Source organism: Manis javanica, chromosome 2 (genome assembly GCF_040802235.1).
Source record: "Manis javanica isolate MJ-LG chromosome 2, MJ_LKY, whole genome shotgun sequence".
In the NCBI taxonomy this organism is placed as follows: Eukaryota; Metazoa; Chordata; class Mammalia; order Pholidota; family Manidae; genus Manis; species Manis javanica.
The window spans coordinates 175,443,602-175,470,217 of record NC_133157.1 but is presented as its reverse complement, the minus strand read 5'-3'; the positions used below and the strand labels follow the sequence as shown (position 1 = coordinate 175,470,217).

At 38.4% G+C, this 26,616-nt stretch overlaps 2 protein-coding genes across 4 annotated transcripts in view; one reads left to right on the top strand and one right to left on the bottom strand.

Annotated features, from left to right (window-relative positions):
- Positions 1-21,478, bottom strand: part of DECR1 (2,4-dienoyl-CoA reductase 1) — a 37,671-nt gene extending 16,193 nt beyond the window's left edge. For both annotated transcript variants that reach the window (XR_005055126.2, XM_017656599.3), the window contains exons 1-4: positions 21,321-21,478; positions 9,458-9,657; positions 1,479-1,536; positions 1,269-1,355 (exon numbers count right to left, since the gene is read on the bottom strand). Coding sequence is in view for 1 of the 2 variants with exons in the window: in XM_017656599.3 (XP_017512088.1) it covers positions 1,269-1,355; positions 1,479-1,536; positions 9,458-9,657; positions 21,321-21,371 (396 nt within the window). In the remaining variant the exon portion in view is untranslated. The remainder of the gene's footprint in view (positions 1-1,268; positions 1,356-1,478; positions 1,537-9,457; positions 9,658-21,320) is intronic.
- A 597-nt stretch (positions 21,479-22,075) lies between these two features.
- The window catches only part of NBN (nibrin), a 90,962-nt gene continuing 86,421 nt past the window's right edge, over positions 22,076-26,616 (top strand). For both annotated transcript variants that reach the window (XM_036995409.2, XM_073229804.1), the window contains exon 1: positions 22,076-22,178. The gene's annotated coding sequence lies outside the window, so the exon portion shown is untranslated. The remainder of the gene's footprint in view (positions 22,179-26,616) is intronic.

The window sequence follows — 26,616 nt, the reverse complement described above, 5'->3', positions numbered from 1 at the left end:
ATTCACTATTATTGGTCTGTCTGAAAATATCTTTAGCACAGAAAAGTGTTCTTTTTGAGACTACTGGAGGAAATCACTTCTTTCCAACATGTGAACTGAACAGCAAAATGTCTATGCATATCTTGGGTATTGAAAAGAGAAATCTGGAGTTTCTTGTAGGTTTCCATATTTGTATTGTTCTCCTCCACTGACACAGATAAACAAAAGTTATTAAGAAAAGCAAGAAGCATGAATCATTTAAACTAGATATTGTGCTCTTGGATAACTGCTCTTTTTATTTCATAATCTTATTAAGTAAAGTGAAATCGAGTTTGTTCTATATGACTATAAATGCATTATTTAAAAATTTCTGAAATGTACCACATCTTCTTTATCCATTCATTTACTGATGGACACTTAGGTTGCTTCCATTTCTTGGCTACTGTAAATAGTGCTGCGATAAACATAGGGGTGCATATGTCTTTTTGAAACTGGGCTCTTGCATTCTTTGGGTAAATTCCTAGGAGTGAAATTCCTGGGTCAAATGGTATTTCTATTTTGAGTTTTTTGAGGAACCTCCAGAGGGTATTATGCTCAGTGAAATAAGCCAGGCAGAAAAAGACAAGTATCAAATGATTTCACTCATCTGTGGAGTATAAGAACAAAGAAATAACTGAAGGAATAAAACAGCAGCAGACTCACAGAACCCAAGAATGGACTAACAGTTACCAAAGGAAAAGGGACTGGGGAGGATGGGTGGGAAGGTAGGGATAAGGGGGAAAAAGGGGCATTACAATTAGCACACATAATGTAGCAGGGTGGGACATGGGAAAGGCAGAATATACAGAGAAGACAAGTAATGATTCTATAGCATCTTACTAAGCTGATAGACAGTGACTATAATGGGGTATGTGGTGGGAACTTGATAATAGGGGGAGTCTAGGAACCATAATGTTGTTCAAGTAACTGTACATTAACGATATAAAAAAAAGTGTAATAAAGGAAAAAAAATAAATGTTATGAAGAACAGGAAGTGAATGTTACAAAGAATAATATAAAGAATATTATATAGAAGCAAACAAACAAACAAAATTTCTGAAATGGTGTAGCAGTCCACCTAATCTGTTCCCTGCTTTAAGCAGAGCTGGCTTATTCCTAAAGACAGAAAATAATAGGTGCTTCTCAACACAGCACTTGCTCACATCTATGTTTTATTTCCTTAATGCATCTTGGTACCCAAAATCAACATCAGACATCTCATACTTTAGCCTTATCACCATTACACTTACATTAGGATGTCCTGCGACTTTGATCAGTTCCAAAACAGTGTTTTGTACCATTTCAGGGTCCCTCACATCACACTGAATTGCATGAACCTGCAAAATAACAAGGAGAAAAAGAATCCTACATTTTTCAGACTTCCTAAACCAAAAACAAGAGTAAATTATTTAAGCATGTTGTAATCCCTAAGTCTAAATTAAATAACTCTTTTAATGTACCTTATTTCCAGTTTGAGAAGAAATTTGTTCTGCAGTAGCTTTCAAAACATCAACCTTTCTAGAAATAAGTACACAGTACTTTGCATGAGTTTGGAAATGACTTCATATTATATTTCTTTTTAATTCCATGAATTAAAAGACAAAGAGAAACTATAGCTTACAGACATGCATTTTTGAGAAAACATTAAAGCTATATTTATAAACAGATCAGTTTGAATTCATTTTCAAAAAGTTAAATTCAAATAAGTTTTATATATCTGATGCTAATTTATTGAATAATTTTAAACCAGTTACTTTATAATGACATAGATTTAAAAATATTTCCTTAATTATAATCATTTATACCTGTTCCCTTGTGTAACCTTGCTTTAGAAAGAAAATAGATACATGGTAATATGTAAGTGTATAATATACTATATAAAATCTGTTTTGTGTAAGATGTGTTAGTAGATTTTAGACCAAATGTATGGATATAAATACATTAACATGCATTCAGAATCTCACAATCTTGGAAGAAAAACAAAAATAAACCATTAGAATTACAAAGAAAATAGTATGTTAACAACTTTAAAAACATTACAATGTAAAAACAGAAAAATTCTGACCAATTTGCATTAAAGGAAACATCTGAAATTCCTTTGGCTCTTTGTAAATTTTGTAGCAATGTGTCATTTAGATTACTACTTAGGCTACCTAAAAATGTCATAATATTCAAAACAGGAGGAAGGCATTGACTTTTTGACCAGTCTCCGAAGTTCTAGATTTACAGTTATATGGTCACAGTATGCCTAAATCAGAATATCCTTCCACATGGTCTTACCCTTCCTATATTTCTCACAATAGGTGTTTTGAAATATCTGCCCATGTTATGGAAAATGGAAGGATTATATTCATTATCCTACTTCAAGGCTAACTATCGACTCAAGCAGTAATTATAATCACTCTCATGAAAATGAACAGCCGCAATGTAAGACTTTTGAACTTCATCTCTAGGTATAGAAAAAAATCCTGTAACTGAATTTGGGCAAATATATACATATATAATCAGTTCCATAATTCATCCTTATGGATCTTCCTCAACTTACAATGGGTTTATGTCCTGTCAAACCCACCATAAATTGAAAATACTGTCTGTTAAAAGTGCATTTCAATCCCTTAATTAGAAGGCTTCTTAGGACTGCAGCTCTAAAATGATGCTTGGTTAATAGCCCTCTATCGAGCTGCCCCAAATTCTCATGAAAATACCTCAACTTCTCATGAAAATACCTAAGACAGAGGGGGAGGAGCCAAGATGGCAGTGTGAGTAGAGCAGTGTAAGATCTGTTAATAGATTTTAGACCAAATGTATGGATATACACACATATATATTTGAAAACATATATTTTGAAACCATATATATTTGAAAACCACATACATTTTTTAAAATACAATGAATACAACTATTCCTAAAAGAGACACCAGAAGACACAGGACAACAGCCAGAATACATCCACACCTGCGAGAACCCAGCCCCTTGTGAAGGGGGTAAGATACAAGCTGTGGCCCAGAGGGACCCAAGCACCCCTTACCCAGCTCCCGGCAGAAGGAGAGGAGTCGGAGCAGGGAGGGAGAGGGAGCCCAGGACTGCTAAATAGCCAGCCCTAGCCATCCGCACCAGAGCACAGACACAGTGCGTGCGTGGGATACTGGAAACTAGGGAAACAGGACAGTAAGACCTGTGAGTGGGTCCCCGCCGCTGGTGCCCCTGGGACAAAGAAAAGCAAGTGCTTTTGGAAAGTCTTAAATGGACAGGGACACCACAGATGGACAGAGCACCCTGGGACACTTAGCCCAGCAGCTGAGAATCCCGGGGAACCCTGGGCACCCTAACACCCTGGACAGCAGAGCAGCTCAGATGCCCCTCACAGAGATAAACAGCCTCCCAACCATTTCCCCTCCGACGAGGGCTCAGCCATATCAGAGCAGCAGCCTAAGGCAGGCCATGCCCACAGAAACCACGGAGATAAACTCCATAGAGGCTGGGCAAGAATCAGAAGCCCCATCTGTGCTCAGCTGCCCAGCACAAGCCACTAGAGGTCGCTGTTCTTCCAGGAGAGGAAGGCCACCAACCAACAAGAAGGGACATTCTCCCAGCTATCACTTGCACCAGCTCCGCAAACAATCTCTATCGCCATGAAAAGGCAAAAGAATTTGATACAGACCAAAATCACAACCCCTGAGAAGGAGATAGACCTAACCAGTCTTCCTGAAAAAGAATTCTAAATAAAAATCATAAACATGCTGATGGAGCTGCAGAGAAATATACAAGAGCTAAGGGATGATGTCTGGAGGAAGATTACAGAAATGAAACAATCTCTGGAAGGATTTATAAGCAGAATGGATAAGATGCAAGAGGCCATTGATGGAATAGAAACCAGAGAACAGGAACGCATAGAAGCTGACGCAGAAAGAGATAAAAGGATCTCCAGGAATGAAACAATATTAAGAGAACTGTGTGACCAATCCAAAAGCAACAATACCTACATTACAGGGGTACCAGAAGAAGAAGAGAGAGAAAAAGGGATAGAAAGTGTCTTTGAAGAAATAATTGCTGAGAACTTCCCCAAACTGGGGGAGGAAATAGTTGCTCAGACTATGGAGATACACAGAACTCCTGAGAAAAAGGACCCAAAGAGGACAACACCAAGACACATAATAATTAAAATGGCAAAGATCAAGGACAGAGTATTAAAGGCAGTCAGAGAGAGAAAAAAGGTCACCTACAAAGGAAAACCCATCAGGCTATCATCAGACTTCTCAACAGAAACCTTACAGGCCAGAAGAGAATGGCATGATATATTTAATGCAATGAAACAGAAGGGCCTTGAACCAAAGATACTGTTTCCAGCACGATTATCATTTAAATATGAAGGAGAGATTAAACAATTCCCAGACAAGCAAAAGTTGAGGGAATTTGCCTCCCCCAAATCACCTTTACAGGGTATTTTAGAGGGACTGCTCTAGATGGGAGCACTCCTAAAAAGAGCACAGAACAAAACACCCAACATATGAAGAAGGGAGGAGGAGGAATAAGAAGGGACAGAAATAATCATCAGACTGTGTTTTAATAGCTCAATAAGTGAGTTAAGTTAGACAGTATGGTAGTAAAGGAGCTAACCTTGAACCTTTGGTAACCACAAATCTAAAGCCTACAATGGCAATAACTACATATCTTTCAATAATCACCCTAAATGTAAATGGACTGAATGCACCAATCAAAAGACACAGAGTAATAGAATGGATAAAAAAGCAAGACTCATCTATATGCTGCTTACAAGAGACTCACCTCAGATCCAAAAACATGCACAGATTAAAAGTCAAGGGATGGAAAAAGATATTTCATGCAAACAACAGGGAGAAAAAAGCAGGTGTTGCAATACTAGTATCAGACAAAATAGACTTCAAAACAAAGAAAGTAACAAGAGATAAAGAAGGACACTACATAATGAAAAAGGGCTCAGTCCAACAAGAGGATATAACCATTATAAACATATAATGCACCCAACACAGGAGCACCAACATAAGTGAAACAAACACTAACAGAATTAAAGGAGGAAATAGAATGCAATGCATTCATTTTGGAAGAATTTAACACACCACTCACTCCAAAGGACAGATTCACCAGACAGAAAATAAGTAAGGACACAGAGGCACTGAACAACACACTAGAACAGATGGACCTAATAGGCATCTATAGAACTCTACATCCAAAAGCAACAGGATACACATTCTTCTCAAGTGCACATGGAACATTCTCCAGAATAGACCACATAGTAGGCCACAAAAAGAGCCTCAGTAAATTCCAAAAAGATTGAAATCCTACCAACCAACTTTTCGGACCACAAAGGTATAAAACTAGAAATAAATTGTACAAAGAAAGCAAAAAGGCTCACAAACACATCGAGGCTTAACAGCATGCTCCTAAATAATCAATGGATCAATGACCAAATTAAAATGGAGATCCAGCAATACATGAAAACAAATGACAACAATAACACAAAACCCCAACTTCTGTGGGACGCAGCAAAAGCAGTCTTAAGAGGAAAGTATATAGTAAACCAGGAATATTTAAAGAAGGAAGAACAATCCCAAATGAATAGTCTAATGTCACAATTATTGAAATTGGAAAAAGAAGAACAAATGAGGCCTAAGGTCAGCAGATGGAGGGACATAATAAAGATTAGAGAAGAAATAAATAAAATTGAGAAGATTAAAACAATAGAAAAAATCAATGAAACCAAGAGCTGGTTCTTTGAGAAAATAAACAAAATAGATAAGCCTCTAGCCAGACTTATTAAGAGAAAAAGAGAGTCAACACACATCAATAGAATTAGAAAAGAGAAAGGAAAAATCACAACAGACCCCACAGAAATACAAAGAATTATTAGAGAATACTATGAAAACCTATATGCAACAAGCTGGAAAACCTAGGAGAAATGGACAACTTCTTAGAAAAATACAACCTTCAAAGACTGACCCAGAAAGAAACAGAAAATCTAAACAGACCAATTACCAGCAACGAAATTGAATCAGTAATCAAAAAACTACCCAAGAACAAAAACCCCGGGCCAGATGGATTTACCACGGAATTTTATCAGACATACAGAGAAGACATAACACCAATTCTCCTTAAAGTTTTCCAAAAAATAGAAGAGGAGGGAATACTCCCAAACTCATTCTATGAAGCCAACATCACCCTAATACCAAAACCAGGCAAAGACCCCAACAAAAAAGAAAACTACAGACCAATATCCCTGATGAACATAGATGCAAAAATACTCAACAAAATATGGCAAACCGAATTCAAAAATACATCAAAAGGATCATACACCATGACCAAGTGGGATTCATCCCAGGGATGCAAGGATGGTACAACATTCGAAAATCCATCAACATCATCCACCACATCCACAAAAAGAAAGACAAAAACCACATGATCATCTCCATAGATGCTGAAAAAGCATTTGACAAAATTAAACATCCATTCATGATAAAACTCTCAGCAAAATGGGTATAGAGGGCAAGTACCTCAACATAATAAAGGCCATATATGAGAAACCCACAGCCAACATTATACTGAACAGTGAGAAGCTGAAAGCTTTTCCTCTGAGATTGGGAACAAGACAGGGATGCCCACTCTCCCCACTGTTATTTAACATAGTACTGGAAGTTCTAGCCATGGCAATCAGACAAAAGAAAGAAATACAAGGAATCCAGATGGGTAAAGAAGAAGTTAAACTGTCACTATTTGCAGATGACATGATATTGTACATAAAAAACCCTGAAGGCTCCACTCCAAAAATACTAGAACTGATATTGGAATACAGCAAAGTTGCAGGATACAAAATTAACACACAGAAATCTGTGGCTTTCCTATATCCTAAAAATGAACCAATAGAAAGAGAAATCTGGAAAACAATTCCATTCACAATTGCATCAAAAAGAATAAAATACCTAGGAAAAAACCTAACCAAAGAAGTGAAAGACCTATATCCTGAAAACTACAAGACACTCTTAAGAGAAATTAAAGAGGACACTAACAAATGGAAACTCATCCCATGCTCCTGGCTAGGAAGAATTAATATTGTCAAAATGGCCATCCTGCCCAAAGCAATATACAGATTCAATGCAATCTCTATTAAATTACCAACAGGATTCTTCAATGAACTGGAACAAATAGTTCAGAAATTCTTATGGAACCACCAAAGACCCCAAATAGCCAAAACAATCTTGAGAAGGAAGAATAAAGTGGGGGAGATCTCGCTCTCCAACTTCAAGCTCTACTACAAAGCCACAGTAATCAAGACAATTTGGTACTGGCACAAGAACAGAGCCACAGACCAGTAGAACAGAATAGAGACTCCAAACATTAACCCAAACATATATGGCTAATTAATATATGATAAAGGAGCCATGGACATACAATGGGGAAATGACAGTCTCTTCAACAGATGGTGCTGGCAAAACTGGACAGCTACATGTAAGAGAATGAACCTGGATCACTGTCTAACCCCATACACAAAAGTAAATTCAAAATGGATCAAAGACCTGAATGTAAGTCATGAAACCATAAAACTCTTAGAAAAAAACATACGCAAAAATCTCATGGACATAAACATGAGTGACTTCTTCATGAACATATCTCCCCAGGCAAGGGAAACAAAAGCAAAAATGAACAAGTGGGACTATATTAAGCTGAAAAACTTCTGTAGAGCAAAGGACACCATCAATAGAACAAAAAGGTATCCTACAGTATGGGAGAATATATTTATAAATGACAGATCCGGTAAAGGGTTGACATCCAAAATATATAAAGAGCTCACAGACCTCAACAAACAAAAAGCAAATAATCCAATTAAAAAATGGGTAGAGGAGCTGAAAAGACAGTTCTCTAAAAAAGAAATTCAGATGGCCAACCGACACATGAAAAGATGCTCTACATCGCTTGTCATCAGAGAAAAGCAAATTAAAACCACAATGAGATATCACCTCACACCAGTAAGGATTGTCTTCATCAAGATGACAAACAACAACAAATGTTGGCAATGTTGTGGAGAAAGGGGAACCCTCCTACACTGCTGGTGGGAATGTAAATTAGTTCAACCATTGTGGAAAGCAGTATGGAGTTTCCTCAAAATGCTCAAAATAGAAATACCATTTGACCCAGGAATTCCACTTCTAGGAATTTATCCTAAGAATGCAGCACTCCAGTTTGAAAAAGACAGATGCACCCCTATGTTTATTGCAGCACTATTTACAATAGCCAAGAAATGGAAGCAACCTAAGTGTCCATCAGTAGATGAATGGATAAAGAAGATGTGGTACATATACAGAATGGAATATTATTCAGCCATAAGAAGAAAACAGATCGTACCATTTGCAACAACATAGATGGAGCTAGAGGGTATTATGCTTAGTGAAATAAGCCAGGCGGAGAAAGACAAGTACCAAATGATTTCACTCATATGTGGAGTATAAGAACAAAGGAAAACTGAAGGAACAAAACAGCAGCAGAATCACAGAACCCAAGAATGGACTAATAGTTACCAAAGGGAAAGGGACTGGGGAGGATGGATGGGAAGGGAGTGACAAGGGCAAGGAAAAAGAAAAGGGGCATTACGATTAGCATGTATAGTGTGTGAGGGGCACGGGGAGGGCTGTGCAACACAGAGAAGACAAGTAGTGATTTTACAGCATCTTACTATGCTGATGGACAGTGACTGTGAAGGGGTATGCTGGGGGGACTTGGTGAAGGGGGAGCCTAGTAAACATAATGTTCTTCATGTAATTGTAGATTAATGATACCAAAATAGAAAAAATAAAAAAAAAATAAAGTGCATTTAATACATCAAGCCTACCAAAAATCATAGTTTAGCCTGGCTCACCTTAAAAAAGTGTTTGGAACACTTAAATTAGCCTACAGTTGAGCAATATCATCGAACACAAAGTCTATTTTATAATAAAGTATTGAATATCTCTTGTAATTAACTGAATACTATACTGAAGGTGAAGGAATGGTTGTAGAGGTACAGAATGGCTGTATCAGTTGTACACCCTGGAGATTACGAGGCTGACCAGGACCTGCAGCACACCACTGTTGCCCAGCATTGCCAGAGAGGATCACAGTGCATACCGTTAGTCCAGGAAAACAACCAAATTCAAAATTCAAAATACAGCTTCTACTGAATGCCTATTGCTTTTACACCATCAAAAAGCCGAAAAATTGCAAGTGAAACCATGGTAAGTCAGAGACCATCTGTATTTCTATCATCAGAAATTAGAACTGATTTTTCCAAGGAAATTTACTTAAATAATCTAAAGGATATTTCATAGAAGATTAAGATGCAAATCAAATGACTCTGGCAAACAGTGTTATCAATATTACAGCACAAAACTGTTTCATATTAAACTCTTGCCAGAAAACACTGAGAGTGACTTACCGGCTGGCTATCACACATTGAGCACCTAAGCTGGACAGAAGAGCTGTCATTCCCTTACCAAGACCAGTACCTCCCCCAGTAATGAACGCCACTTTTCCTTGAAAACTATTAGGTGGTAGCATCGCTTTTAGAAGGGGTGGAAAGAATTCAGCCTGAAAAGCTTCAAAGTTTTGATATAATTTCATTCCACAACTGAAAAACTGAAAGGGAAAAAAAAAATTAATTGAAATTTGCATGCATGTATTTCCACAACAGAGATAATCTCAAAAAACTCACTCTTGAATTTAATATTAACCAGATTCCTATATTAGTACAAACTTGTTGTAAGCATACTGGTATTATATTTAATCAGTTATTACTTTTTTCTATTGGGATGTTAACAGTGGAGTGGGTAGAAGCATGGGTTTTGGAGCAAGACTAAAAAGAACTGTCTTTATAGTCATATAAACTTCAGCATTATTTTACCTCTTTGTGCCTCAGTTTCTTCTTAAATGGAGACCAGAACCTTCCCCACTGGATATGGTGAGGATTATATGAGTTAATATAAATAAAATACCTAGAACATTGTTGAGCACACACTAAGAACTCTATAAATATTATCAGTATTATTTTCAGGTGTTTAGCTTAAATTTAACTTTAAAAAGAACTAGCATAAGGCATATTTGTCATACAACAATAATAACTGGATAAAAATCACTTCCCATCTTTGAATAATGGAAGAAAAATTTTAAAAGATTATATTATATAATTACAATTATATATATTTATATAATTGTAAAGATACAAGATTATTAAATCAAATGCTTCTTCACATGTTGTCTTCTGGATAATAAATTTAGAACAGATAAACTATTTGTTATATTTAAAAATGGGGAAAAAATCAAAATACTTGAATTAAAAATTATTCATATTGCCCTGTTTTAGGTTTTTTTACAATTTACACTCTCATATTAGTTGTGAAAATCAGAGACATTCTATCACATTTAAATTATAAAAACAAACTTTGAGTGTTAAACATAATAACAAACAATAAAGAGCTAAGCTTACCATCTGCCAGGATTAGATACCTAACTACTCCTCACTATCTCATGAAAATAGGTATTACTTTTGCCCCATTTTACAGGACAGGCCCAGAGAAGTTAAATATATTGCCCAGCTGCAAAACCAAAATTCAAACATGGGCTGACAAGGCTTCAGAGTCCTCCCTCATAAATGCCTTATATATTGCCTCTCTGTACTCACTGAACTCCTACTGAGCTTTGTGACACACCAAAAAAGTATGTGATATTCCCCATCAGGTTATATTACAAGATTAAAACTCTAGAATCTATCATTTCCTCTTCAAGTATTCCTGTAAGCTAAGTGGGCTGCTATCAGTTGATCTAGGATACCTAGACATTTATTCTAAGGAAATAATTAGAAATGTGGTTAATGATTTAGGATGAGGCTGTTCATCTGCTGAAAACTGCACAAAATGATTATGATATGATGTTAAATGAATGCAGAAATGTACAGTGTATTCTTAACTGTAACTAAAAATATATGCTTAGAAAAAAGACTAGAAGGAAATAACAGTAAATAGTAGATTCAATATTTACCATGTGCCAGGGTATACTAAAGACTTTCAATGCTTTACAACAACCTTATAAGGTAAATTCTACTGTTACCCCATTTTGTAGATGAGGAAACCAAAGCACAGGAAGTCATTTAACTAACTTTTAAAGAGAAATAATAAGTAGTGAAGACTTGACTCAAATCTAAGATGTGTGACTTCAGAATCCACCCATTACCATCCACAGTTCTTATCTTCGCATGATGGGATTATGGATGATGATTTGATTGTTTGGTCTTTAGTATTTTCAAAATCTATTCAATAAGAATGACTTGATTTTATTATTGAAAAAAATATTATTGAAAGACAAAATTTGAAAATATGTATAAAATAACTGACAAAGATAAATCTGCACATCTGATTATGTTAGTCATTATATTTCCTTCAGCTCTGCTTAGACAAAGCACTTTCTTTTTGTATGCTTTTGCCAAAGCATAATAACACAAGCAACCTACAATCTTTCTCTATATAAACGGCAGTTTTACTTAAGGCTGCTACCGCCTCCAGAACTATTACATTAAGATGATGAATCAGAAAATTTGCACAAGTAGACAGGTAAGTTTGTCATTACCTGGTAATAATGAAAAAATGTGTTCTAATTTTCCAAAGGCTCTCTGATGATTTCTTATTTACTTAGTGTTGACTTTTATAGGGAATTTGATGTGCTACTTTATGAAAGATAAATTAAGCAAAATATTTGCATACAAACTTTCTTTTTTTATTTATCATAAAACATTTCTCAACCTCCTAACTGGTAAAGAATATAAAGGTAAAAATAATGACATTTGGTAATAACAATTCCTAGTATGTGTCTATAAGATATCACATTATTACATAGCACAGACAACCTGTTGTGTCTTATTTGGTCTGATCAATACTTATGATGACCTTTCCCCACCAAACCAAACATGAAGAAATTGTTATACTATTTTAATCACATTACCTTCTGATAATTCATAGCATATATGCTGTTGAATATTAAATTCAAGACATCTGTTGGTCTAAAAACAAGTTGTTCATTTCAACATTAAGACCCATAGAAATGAATATCCCTCACAGGATCATGTTTTATTCAGTCTCCTACTTCTACAAAGAAGGATCCTGAATAACTGAAATGACATTTTTGGCCACCACTTCTTTTTGAGTTACAAAAAGTGGATACAAAATAGACTTTTAAAGATTTTCAAATCCTGCTTTGTGGTTTTTCTAGAAATAAGTTGTCTTTTTGAAAATGGAAATAACACCTTTCATATCAGGATTAATTTCTCAGGAGAGCTTTAAAATCTTAAATTCCTAAAACTCTCCAAAGCCTCCCAATTTTGGCAATACAGATATAATTTTTAGAGTTAATAGTTCTAAAATGTCCCAGGGAGAAAATAAGTTACCATCTGCCTCCTACTCTATACTCCTCACTCTCCCACATTATATAAACAGTATCTTCCTCCTTCACATATTCCTAACTTACAGTATCTAAACCAGTGAAGTGATTGTACTTCTAATCCTCAAAATGGCAATTCTGAAAGAGTCTTGACTGTCTCTTCCATAGGGGATGAGCAGTGTTATATCTATAAATAAATTACTTACATATTTTGGCCAGTCTGAAATGTTTAGAATAAACATCTCATATTTAGACTGGTGATAGTAGGCCAAATATTTTACTAGGCTTACCTATTTTTAGGTACTGGCAGAACTCAAATAAATTCAGATAAAAACCTCCTACAAGGCTGAGTTCATGCTCCCTTGAGACAAGGCCTGAGCTCTGCCCAGTCCCCACTCACACAGCCAAACTGAGCCCTTTTCATTGGGTGGTCTCTTCATTTCACAGGGAATTTGAGGGAACTGTGGCTCTTAAGTTTGACCCCTAATCTAAACAAAACCCAAGAAACCAACACAAAATAGAAAGGGAAAAAATGTTTGTTTTTGTTTGTTTTTTTGTTTTGCACCATAAAGAAGTTTCTGAGTTTCATGCAAAACAAATTCCTGTAAAAACAATTTTTGACATGTTATGTATATTATAAGAAAACACAGTTTCAAATCTGTAAAAATCATATAACAGATCCTCATATAGAAGTTGTGGAGCCAAATAAGGTAATATCGCTTAGCTGTTTCAACATTATTGTCATCATTACTACTGACTGAGCCTCCATATTAAAATACTATCCCTCAAAAACACCAATGTCCTCCAGAGTCAGATAATATAAAAATTAAGCATTTTAGCATGGCATTCAAGCTGTTGGACGATATGGCCTCACCTACCTTGCTAGCCTCACTTCCTACCAGTTCGACCACGTAGGAGTATACCCTATGCTCACCAACTGCTCACCATTCCTGCATCTTGCCAAATATGTTTCACCTTTGCTCCTGATTTTTCACCTGCCTGAACTATCCACTTTCTTTCTCAACCCAGCAGAATCAGCCTTCAAAAACTCTGGTGACACTTTTTATCAGGTGTCTCTGTTAAAAATGGGTCAACTGAATCCCTCCCTCCATCAGGATCCCAGTTTTCCACATTGGACTGTGAACACCCAGGAAGGCAGAACAACGTCCATTCATTACTATGATAGGTTTTCTGGCAACAACTAGACATTCAATAAATGTTTGTTTTATTTAATAAATAGATGTAACACTGATTGGCCATATTCCAATGCCATCAAAAGTGCATGTGTGAAGACAAGCAGAGTCTTATGCAGACATGTGATACAAACCCAGCTTTGAGCCTTGTTTTAACACTTCAAAATAATTTCTAATGACTCTAAACTGTGGCATTTTAAAATTAGTTAAACCCAGAAAAACCCAAATCTATTGATATATTAGTATTAATAAGTCATTTGCAAATAGAAAAACAGCAAAGTTCTTACAAAGTTCTCACCAAAGAAAATATATACAACTCTACTTAAGAATGAATGAGAATATTTAAACAAAGGGAGATATTATTTTTCTCTTACTAGATTGGTAAGTTCAAAATTTTATATATAATACAAAAACAGCTTAATAAAGTCACTCTTACATATCTGTTGATATGATTTGGGGCAACACCTTGGAAGCCAATTTAGCAACATTTATCAAAATGTTAACTGTCAAGTACCATTTGACCCAGCAACTCCACATTTAGGAATTTATCCAACAGATGTACTCATTCATTGCAGGAGGAAGGAAGGGAAGCTATTCTCAAAGATATGTATTAAGATGAAAATGAAAATGAGAAAACAATCCTATTTACAATTACATTGAAAACAATAAAATCATTACTAATAAATTTAATTGAAGTACAAGACTTGTAAACTAAAAACTATAAAAGATCATTAAGAAATTTCAGAAGACCTAATAAATGAAAAGATACTCTGTGTTGATCGATTGGAAAACTTAACTTAGTTAAGGTAGCAATACTCCCCAAAATGATCTACAGATTCAATGAAATTTCTATCAAAATCCCAGTTGGCTTTTTGTAAAAGTTGACAAGCTCATCTTAAAATTCATTTTTAAGTGCTCAGAATGCCAGAGACTCAGAATAGCCAAACATATTTATTAAAGTATTGTTTGTGGTAGAACACTAGAAAACAATCTATCTGCATTTACATAGGGGATAGACCTAATCAATCAGGGCACACCTATATAAAATACTATGTATCTATTAAAAGAAGCTAGAATTTACATGGCTAATGTAAATATTGACACATACATATTGTTTATTCAATCACTCGACAAGTATTTGTTAAAATAAATACCAACAGTGTGAGGCATGTATTAAGGGAAAAATGCAAGGTAGGGAAATACATATAAAACACTTCCACTTGTGTATGTGTGTTTTTTTTAATGAATTTATCTTCAAACATACTTTGATACAAGCAAATATTGTTGGAGGGATCCACAAGAACTATTCATTACAGTAACCTCTTAGCAAAGGAACTTAATGTATTATCACTGCATATCCTTTTATATTGTTGAATGTTCATTATGCTCTTAAATTTTCACTGAATACAGTGAAATCGAAAATCAAATCACATATACAAGGATAAGAAATGGGAAGGGTATAGAGGAAAACAAAGTTACAGGAAGAAGAAAACTAGCATAGAATCAGTGTTAAGATAAGGATGAATGCCTTATTTGAAGTGTAAGTAGTCTATATTCCGTGCTTAAATATGAGCTATATTTATAAAGACAATGAAATATTACCATATCTACTCTTTGGAATTTCTAAGTGCCTGTTGGCTTAGGTCAAAATGATTACTTTTGTAGATCAAATTTACCCCAATTCAAATTCACATGATAAGACCTCTGCAGACTGGCCTTAACTGTCACACAAAAATGTCAGCTTGACAAAGAACCGACAATTTTATTTTTCAAATACCTTTGAAAATTGCACATCTTTGCATTCCCAAAGCAACTCATATATAGTCCATGCACACCTTCAATACCTACCCTGATTTATTTTGTCTGACTGCTAGAAGGCACGTGTCTGTGCCTTGCATGCATTCTTTTCAATGCCTAGACCACTGCCACTTCAGCACAGTGGACATGGCTCCTAGGTGGCAGCTAGGTAACATGCTGTACTTGATGTTCCAGTGCAAAAAAAGACAATCCTGCAGAGAACTGTCCCACACCCTAATGGCAATAGTGAACCTACAAACTTTAAAAGTTTGAAAAGCCCAAATTCCACCTAACCTATGGTTGCCCCAGGCCATTTGAAGCTCATGTTCTGTGCCTGTGTGGACTGCTTAAGCACCTCTACCTGCTCCTTAATTTAAAGAAGGGCACTGCACAGAGGCCACTGATATTCTAAGCTTCTGCAGAACACAGATCTTGTTGCCACAGCAACTTGAAGGTAAGGCTGAGCAAATATAAAAGAAAGCCAGCTGGACTCCAAGCTCTAGTAGCTGGGCTGAATTATGCAGTTGTTGCCAGTAGCAAGACAGAAATCACATTTTTAAGTGATGATACATCTTATAGCAATGAACATGAGTCCTTGAAAAAGTAGGTGCTCTGTACTACAGGGGACACTTTCCATTTTTATTTTTTTATCTGTCTGCAGTTAGATGTCGACCAAACAGACCAATACTATACAATAAAGGGAGAGAACATCAAAGAGATTTCATTAGCAGGCAATTTGAAATTTTCAACTTGGGACCTTCACTCCTGCTTGCCTCTCATTCAAGTCGTCTCTTATTGATCCCTATCACACTGGCCGAAACTAACATGACTCTTTTTAACAGAAATAGAAATAGAACCCCAGCTCTTGAAAAGTTGTTTTGATTTGGGAATTAGCTCAAATGAAAAATTATTAGGAGTAAACATGATTATTATCATTAGGTATAAAGTTAACTCATTTATCTTTAGTAAGTTTTTACTGAGCATCTACTATACCCTAGACACTATTCTAAACAATGGCAGTCAGCAGTGAACAAAACAGATACAATATTGTACCCTCAGAGAGAAGTAAAAACAGGAGGGGAAGTAAAAAACTGAGTTTAATATATAGTATATTTAGCCAATATGTGCTGTGGAGAAAAATAAGGTTTACAATGGGATAGAGTGTTGCTATTTTAGTGGTCAGAGATCTCACAGAGCTGACACTTGAGCAAAGACCTAAAGGATGTGAGGGAATGGGTTACACGGTTCTCAGGCAAAGGGAAAAGTACAAAGGTCTGGAGAAAGAAGCACTCCTAGCATGTTGAGGAACAGTCAGAGGACCAGTGTAGCTGGAGAAGGAGTCAGGGTGGGAGTGGCAGGTGAGGTCAGTGAGGTAAAGGGGACTGGATCATGCAGGCTGAGATGACCATCATGTGAGGACTTAATGCTTTTACTCTGAGTCTAGTGGAAAACATCTCCAAAGTTTTGAGCAGATGACTGAGATGATCTGTCTTAAGTAGAGGATCTTTCTGGCTGCTGTGTTGAGAATGGAATGTAGGAAGCAAGACTGGAAGCAGGAAGACTGGGTATGACGCTTTTGTAGCAGGCCAGGCAAGTGATTATGATGGCTTAGACAGCATGCCATCATCAGAAGGAGTGGGAACTTAGCAAATAAAATTACTTGCAGATGGGAAGGCCCAGAAAATGAGGATGTAATAAATTATCATTGCAAATATTATTTTCTGGTCCAATTATTTTTTTCTTGCTTCCAAGTCCAACCTCAGCACACCTTGACCTATTTCACTAAACGCAGATAAAGAGGTCTACTGCTTTACTGAAAATATCATGGTTATTCAGCTGAGAGAAGCTTTTCCATCTCTCTCACCTTCACCTCAATATTTGTTACTTTGTGCATTGCCTTGTGTTCTAGAAATATTAAGATTTAACAGTGAGCTAGATGAAAGAAATGCACATTACTCAGACAGAAGGTATTAGTCTAGGTGAGAAATGAGGGCAGCAGAAATAAGGGGAAGACATCATTTTGCACATGCATTGAACATGTAGATTAGCCTGAATTCAGAAGCCAACCAGCTGGAAGCGTGGAGAGCTGAAGATATTTTCTGGTGTACCCGGCTGGACATGGAATGCTCTAACTGCAATGGCTGGGTTGACATGAGATGACCACACTGGAGAATTGAAGATGATGAGTTCTCTATTAGAAATGCTCTACGTGGAATACCTTTGTAATATTCAAGTGGAGATATCTAATCTGCAACCGGAAATAGTTTAGAAGCATGAAGAATAAATAGGGACTAGTGGTAAATGGCAATATCACTTCAACACTGTGAAAGCCTACAGTTGTATCACTGCTTTCCACATGCAGTGCAGTGTGGGAGCTTCCCCAGACTGGAAGGGATCAAAGGACAGTTGTCCCCTTACTCTTATCTTACTCATATTTACCCAGGCATTTCTGATCTCAAAGTGAATCATCATTTCAGGAAGAGAAAAGCACAGGAAAACTGAGATTGCTGATCATTTTCTACCTGAAATTTTCCTTAAAAACTAAGAGTTGCCAAATGGAATGCCTTCTAATATGGGCTACAGGCAACCCTGGCTAACTTTATAATTCCTTTCCTCTTTTGATGTGTTTTAAAATTACCTTTAAGGAATCATCTGAGACCTAGATTGTAAAAACAAAGTTAGCTTTAAGTTTTGGGAAGGAGTTTGTTTTTAAATTTCTTCACTTGCGTAATTGAGCTATAAGGCCACCATTCATCTGCATGACTCCCTCTAGTGACTCCTTCAAATCTTTTCTTTTCACCTGCTTTATCCAATCTGTCTCCAAGTCTCACTCATTTTACCTCCCCAATATCTTCCCTCTCCATCCACTGCCTGATTTCAAAGACCTGTATCTCTTGTAGTGCACAAACACCAAGGGCTGTCATTTCTTACCTAGTTTCCCAAATCACCTCCCCCAACCCACTTGCTTTGCTGCCTTCTATTAGAGTACTACACATCTGCTCAAGGCACTTCTCTCCTAAACATGGCTCCTGATAGCTGCAGACAATCTCCACGCACTTCTCTGTGCACACATATTTCACAAACTTCACAGTACCAAACCACATTTTTTAGAAATAGGCCATGCTCCTTCACTTCTTGATACATGCTAGTCCTTCGGTCTAGATCATCTCTGGGGCCCTTTAAATTCCAACTCTTCCTTTTAAAGTTAGTACCAGGAGCCACCTCCTCCATGAAGGCTTCCTGACTCCTCTAGGCACTGTTTTCTTCATAAATGCATTCTAATACACAACTGCATTTTAAATGATAGCCTACTGGGTTTGGTGTGACCCAACAGACTTATTTTTCAGACATTTAAAAATGTAGACCATAATAAGAAATATGCTTTATACAGCAACACAGTACACATTTATTCATGTAATAGATATCAGAAATTTATTCTGTGCTAGACCTGCAGATACAGTGGTCAACAAATCTGATGTAAATCCTTGCCTCTAAGAAGCTTAAATTCTGGAATTTTAAGATAGGTAAAGAAAGATTTCTTAGGCTTTCAGATAGAAGAAAAAGAAAGAAAACTCAAAACAAAGAAGGAAAAAATCTAGCGGGCCTTACACTTCCTGACAATGTTCACTGTCAGAAGATAAAGAAATGATGTTGATTGAATTATAAGGAAAAAATAACTGTGACACATCCAGGCAAAATTATGTCTATGTACTCATCCTTTTACCAGCACAGGTATGGGTCTGCAGTGCTCACCAAATGTTAACCCTAATTATTTCTGGGTGGCCAGTTTGGGGTCATGAGTTACTTTGTTTCATTTTGTTTTGTTTTTTTTAACTGTATTACCTAAATTTATAATGGTCAGGTATCATTTTTATAAAAATAGTAGTTATTACTCTTAATAAAAACAAAATGAAAAGAAGCATGACAGTGTCCACCACAGATATCAAAGAGTCAACCTACAAAAGGAAAAATGGCTAAATTAAAAAAAAAAGATTTCACAAAGTAAACTTAATCTTACTAAGTAAGATTGAATTCTGGTGCTCCCAATTCTATTCCAATTTATTTTTCTTAAACTAATTTTGCTCCACTGAAGTGATTTCAAGGTCCACTCATGGGTTATTTTCCATAGCTTGAAAAACATACATGAGGCTATTGGCTCAATGAAGAGATACCTTTTCAGCCAACGATCCCCAAGGAATGCCCAACATTAGCAGACACCTAACTATCATTTCTTGATGTGTGAATGTTTACCTCAGTAGAACTAAGAGCACCTTTAAGGCAGGGGTCATTTCTAAAAAACCTCTGGGTCAAGCACAGAGCTAGTTCTCAATGAACATTTCTTTCATTGAACTGAGAAGTACCAACTAAGGACACAATTTAATATAGCACTTCAAAAATAGGATGTATAACAAATGAAACATTTGTCTTGTTTCTTAGTAACAAAAGTATCCAAATTAGGGGTTTTAATTGTAACAACTTGTATTTGCCCACAAAAACATGATGTTCCCTGGAACAACCTCCCACTTCACAAATGTGAAGCCTTTCTTTTCCCAGGAATTCAAACCCAACCCTGCATGTGCCAGGAAGGAAACAAACCACACCAATAGGGACCTCTCCTGCCTCTGGTGGGGTTGATCCTCAAAACTTCCATTTTTCTTAGGCAAAGGAATTTCAAAAGTGTCACATTATAATTAATTTTTAAATGAGTTCATTTTCTCCCTCTCAAATTGTATTGTCAAATGGTGTCAGAAGAGCTGGGATACAGTCTGTGTGACCTTATTACTACAATCCTAATGATTTGTTTAAAAAAAATCGTCTCTGAAGACTTCTTCTCACAGAGCTGTTGTAGAGATTCAAATGAGAAAGGTATCAGAAAACAGAGGCTTCTTCAATGACCTATAACGTAAACCTTTATAAGATAAAATGCTACAACAAAACCTTAACCTTGAATAAATCTCATTTTGTGAAAGTTCTCTTACTTGACAAAGAGATTCACCATACTGTTTCCTTGTGTTCACATTTGCAACAAACGTCCATATTTTTCAAAAAAGAACATGGCTGCTCATTCTATTGAACTGAAGTTGGCAGAGTAGTTTTTCTGCCTAAGGAAATTGTGCATTTTGCTTTAGTTTGGTTTATTAAGATGTTTAAATTTCATTGAGGGAAGGGGCTGTCTTTGATATTATAACTTCTTTTTATTTTCCTTTCTCTTTCTTCTCTCATGTCTTCACTTGCACATTTTGTTTCGACTTTGCTTCCAGTGCCCCTACACCGGCTGACAGAACAACCTACGCTGAAGTATGGAGGAGACGGCGAGAAAGCAGGGTGAGATCTCTCTCAGCCTTACATCTAGGGAGCAGAGTACAGACAGCTGGATTTTTTTTCTTTTTCTTCCTATGTGAGGAATGTTTAATTTCCTCTAATTAATTGCACTAATGTTTAATTTCACAACTAACACGTAAGTGAACTTTCCTCACAAAAAGGACTGCAGGTAAGGCCAATTCCCCTCCGGACCCACTCCCCACCGCGTCCTCTTCCACTCCTCAGCGGGTGGGCGTGCGCAGTGTCCTCTCCCACCTGTTTACACGTAACTGTGAAACTTAGCGGAACGTGACATTTGAGGACCTCCCCGACCCCCTACGTACAATCACGTGCTTACACCAGAGCGTCCACTGACAGCGGAATGCGGCTTTTCCCCTCAACCCCACTACCCTGGCTCCCAGTCCTCCGGCGCTTCCCCGCGCCCGAGACGCCCGGCCCCTCGTCTCCCCAGAGGCCCCGCGGTACTCGCTCCCCGCGCCCCGGGTTCCGTCCGCGGGACAGGCACCAGCAGGGCGCTCGCTGGGGGCGAGCCGGGCCCCGGCCCCCCCAGCGCCGCCTTACCCTCCGAGGACTGCGGCCCAGAGCAAAGAAAACAGAGCCCAGCGGCGCCATCTTGGGCCTCCCGAACTTGGTCTAGAAGCTCCCTGAGCGCAGGGGGCGGTCGCGAGGCCACAGAGCCGGGAGGGCTGGGCGGCAGCGGGGTGGGCCGGGAGGGAGGGCCGGCGGGCCGCGGGCCGGGGTCGGACAGAGGCAGGGGCAGGGGCGGGGCCGAAGGCTGGGTGGCTGCGCTGCCCCACGCCCCTCCACCCCAGGGCGCTGTCTCCCCGGCGCTCTTTCTTCCACCCTTCCTCCGCAGCCCAGAAATGGCGGTTTCGGTGTGTCCTTGTGTGGCTGAACGAACCACTGCGCCAGAAAACAGTTTGCATATTGCACAACCACGACCCATGCACACAGCTCACCGAGTGCTAATGACTTTTCAGTAATTTATATTTATTCCGTAAGTGTATGTTTAAATTCGTGGTTGGTGCGGCGTTGAATCACGCATCATTTGAATAACACTGTCTTGGGTTAAACTGCGGGTTCACTTTTCCTAAGGCGTAGCGGCTGAAATCCGCTTACTGCTGAAGCTCCCCGCGGCTTTGACTTTTCCCAAGAAACAGCGCCCTCTATTGCCAAGAAGCAGTCCAGCTCTGACCGTCCCTTTGCTTTTCTCTCAATGGGATTCATATACACATTAACAGCGAAGACTGACCTTTAGCCTATCATTCTCCATTTTAATGTACTGTACCTGTTGACACGCTGCATAAACCCAGATCATATTTCTTCCCTTTCTTCTAACATGTAACTTTTCATACCTAATTCAGGATTATTGTGAAGATTAAAAGAGGATGCTTATGAAGCCTCAAGCTCGAACTAATGGTAAGTGACACAGAATTTCTTAAGTGCCTCGCATTTTCTAAGTGCGAGAAAGAAAGGGTAGAAAAGCAGCCTGACGTTCAGAATCTGGCCTGGCACTTAACGGGTAGGCAGCACTCATCTCCTAGTAGACATAAACTGTCTCACAGAATACCTATCTCAGACACATTACTCTGGGAGCAGGTGAGACAAAGCAAATCAACGTCATAATTTTATCTAAGTACAGACCAAAACAAGTTGATGGTTGACATTCACAAATTACCTAACAACCCCTTGGCTAAAATGAGTGGCTTTTTTTTTTTTTTAGCAATCACATTAACCTCGTTTTAATCTCCCTTCACTATAGATAACATTTATTGAGATCCTCTTTTATAGGATTGCCCATTTTCTGGCAGCATCCAATCTAGTGTGAATACTCACTTCCTTATAAGTCACCCAGCCAAAGTCCAAATCAGTTCTTTCTAATACCCTTTTACTGAGACACCCCATGATTTCCCTTGCTGCAAAAAATAAAATCAAGATAATAAACTCAATTGATTCAACTGTAGGGACACCTGGCGATCTTTGGCTGGAGGGCATTGACAGTGTCCTTACAGTATTAACTCACTGTGGTACTTTGGGTTCTCCCAATGCAGAAAGGGAGACAAGAACCCAGGGCAAGTGACTCCCTGAGAACTTTGGGGAACACCTGTATAGAAAAGAGTCACGCAGTACAGGGTAAATTATCCAGCTGGCTAACACTGCAGGCAATTAGAGCTAATGTCACACAGGAAACTTTGGGAGAGAATGGTGAAAACATACTGCTATGGGCTAAGTATTGGTGTTCCTTCAAATTCATATGTTGAAATCCTACCCCCCAAGGTGATAGCATTAGGAGGTGGGACTTTGGGAGGTAATTAGGTCATGTGGGCAGAGCCCTCATGATGGAGATTAGTGTCCTTATAAAAAAAGACCCTGAGAGTTTGCTTATCCCTTCTACCATGTGTGGCTACAACAAGAAGTTGGTGGTCTGCAACCCAGAAAAGGATTCCTGCCAGAATCCAGCCATGCTGGCATTGGACTTCCAGCTTCCTCAACTGTTAGCAATAGTTGTTCTGCTGTTTGAGGAACCCAATCTATGGTATTTTGTTATAGAAGCCTAAATGGACTAACTCACATGCCCCAGAGAAATCCCACCTCATGAATGAGGGAGCTGGAGGTGGGTACTGATTCTCCAGCCCTTCTGTCTTATGGGCTTGGGATCAAGGCTTCATTCAGAGAAAGACTCAAGAAAACAAATGCAGCACTGGCAGTTGGAGGTAGTGGTGCCCTGAAGTAATAGGGCCCAAGGGATATATAACAGTGGGATTCCCTGTTGTTAACCTCACTCATTTTGTTCCCACAACCCTGTAAGGTATGTATTATTATTTTTCCTACTGAACAGAGAACACTGAGGCATATAACAGAGTAGCTGAGGAACTTGCCTCAAGCTACACAGCTTATAAGCTGGGATGTGACTGTAACTGGCTAGTCCCAGAGCCTGTGCTCCTTGCCACTGTATTTTCTTTTCTCCTGCTGCATAACAAATTACCACCAGCCTACCTATAACAAAAGTCTGCCTCTATTTTTTGATGTTTTGTGATAGCTTTTAAGCCTCACCCTTCTTTCCCTTGTGTCCCATGCCTCATCTGGGAGAGCTGATAAGAAATCTGGAATACTCTGTTCTATATCACTGAAAGCAAAGCCCCTTCTTACATGTGTTCCGTCACTCCAGCCCCAGCCCCTAATCACAATAAAAACCCTAAATCACCCTTTTTTCTTTATTGTATAGGTCTTTCAGGGCTACCATAGCTAAGTACCATAGACTGGGTGTCTTAAACAACAGAAAGTTATTTCCTCTAAGTTCTGGAGGCTAGAAAGATTGAGGTGCTGGGAGGATTGGTTTCTTTCTTCTGAACGCCTATCTCCTGGGCTTATAGATGTCATCTTCTTCCACTATCTTCACCTGGTCCTCCCTCTGTATATTTCTATGGCTAAAATCTGCTTTTATAAGGACACCAGTCATGTTGGATTAGGGACCACCCTAATGACCTCATTGTAACTTAACTACCTTTTTGTAGACCCTACTTCCAAATATGGTGAAATTCTAAGGTACTGGAGATTAGGACTTCAACACATGAATTTGGAAGGGACACAGTTCAGTCCATAACATTCGCTCTCTCAAAGTATTTTCAGACCTGCTTGGGAGATCTGTTGTCCTTCCCAAAAGCCTCACTTTATAAATAATGAGCCTTTTACTATTATCTTGGGATGTGAGTATATGTGTGTGTGTGTGTGTGTGTGTGTGTGTGTGTGTGTGCATACATGTGCATGTGTGCCATCATCAGTCTTGATATCCAAATCAAATTTTGGGTGGAAGTTTATCTTGTTTCCACAGAGATGTTACAACATTAATATCTTAAAACAATATACATTATCATGTCATAGCTTCTGTGGGTCAGAAGTCCAGGTATGGCTTACCCAGGTCATCTGCTCAGGCTCTCACACATGGCAATCAAGTTGTCTACTGGGCTGTGTTTTCATATGGAGGCTCAACTGGAAAATAATCTTCTTCCAAGCTCATTCAGGTTGTTGGTAGAATTCATTTCCTTGTGCCTGTATGAGTGAGGGTCCCAGCTTTTGCTAGCTGTTGGCTGGAAGGCACCCTCAGCTTCTAGAGGTTACTTGCAATTACTGTGCATGTGGGCTTCCTCAAGGTGACTCAAGCCAACAAGGAGAATCTCTCACCCCAGGCAGGACCCAGTCCCTCTTTTAAAGGCAAATCACCTGAGTAAGTGAGGCCCACCCAGAATAATCTTAGTCTCCTTTTGATTAATTAAAAATCAACTGATTTGACACCTTAATTACATCTGCAAAATCCCTTACCTTTGCCATTTTCTATTGGCTAAAATAAGTCACAGATTGCATCCATACTCCAAGGTGTGAATACTATGTTAAAACAGTAGGGGTAATAGGAACTGCCTTAGAATTCTGCCTTCCATAACAGCTATGCCATACATGGGAAGGTAAGGAGGTTGCAAACATTTTAGGTAGACCCACACTCTACCACAAGTCAGAGGGGAAGAGCTGTATAATATACTTAGGCAGGCTAAACACTGGGTGCTCAACTTAACTGTTGGTACTCTGTGGCTGAAGGGTTGGAAATGAAGGGAACAAGCCAGATTGAGAAAATATAACCATGGTGGACTGAAAACCAGGAGGCCTCCCCAAAAGCCTCTAAGACCCAGGGTCCTTCTCATGATCCTGAGAGAGAAGGGAGAGACAGGGCACTAAAGATGACTGAGGTTGAATTTCACACAATCATAGATGGATGGATGAGGTCTAGGAATGGGACTTAAATAAGATGCTATTGCTTTCTCTCCTGAATATATGGTTGAAAATTCATGCCTGTTACACCTGTCTTGAATGTGACACAAAAACAAATGTGTATACTAATTTTTTTTTAATTTTTAATTTTTCTTGAAAAAACACCTAAGTCCTAAAAACACAGCATGAGTTTTGCTGCCCTCCTCATGGTTCAGCTTTAGCAACTGGAAGACTCATGTACTCAAACAATGCACACCCCTCACAGTCTCCCCTTCCCAACTCCAAACCACACATGCATGCACACACACACGTACACCCATCTTAGTGTAGCCTCTCACCCCCATCATCAGAGGTCACTTTGTTAGGGGTTGAACTTATTCTCCTTGGTTCTTGTCCCCGCCACAACAAAGAATTGAAGGTCAGAGACACAGTAATTAAACAGAGCTAAAGCTTTACTTGAATATACTACAAGGAAGGAGCAAGCCAGAGTCAAGGTAGACAAAGGCAGGTTTACTTGAATAAAGCAGAGAGGAAGGAAAAAGAGAGGAAAGGAAAGGTCATGAACTTCTGCTTGACATTGGGTATATCCCTTGCCAACTCCTAAAGCCAGGGTCACCTGGGATCCAGTGTCTGCTTGAATCTGCATGGCATGGGATCTGAGTGATGGAGTGAGGTTATGTTCTGAGAACTTCCCAAAGGCAAAGAAAGGAGATTTTCAGGCATGCTAGTAAGGAGCATGATTGTATAGCTGCATTTCCGTCCAGGTCACTCATGTGAGGGAAACTTGCAAGTCCAATTCAGAGCTCTCAGCAGCCCTCCATACTAATCTGAGGTGGGACAGAGGCAGAGGGAAGGCTGTGTTTAAGCTTAGAGAACAGAATGAAATAGCAAAGTAACAAGGACACCACTGGAAGAGAGCAGAAACAAAATGCAATAAGTTGAGCAGGTTTATTTAAAGTAAAAAGGTGCACAGTCTGTAACTTGAGGAGGTGGGGGAGTGGACGGGGAAGGTAATAAACCTCCCTAGCCTGGGGCAAACCTTTGAAATGGAAATCAGTCAAAAGGAGAAATAAAGAGATAGAAACCCATTTATTGC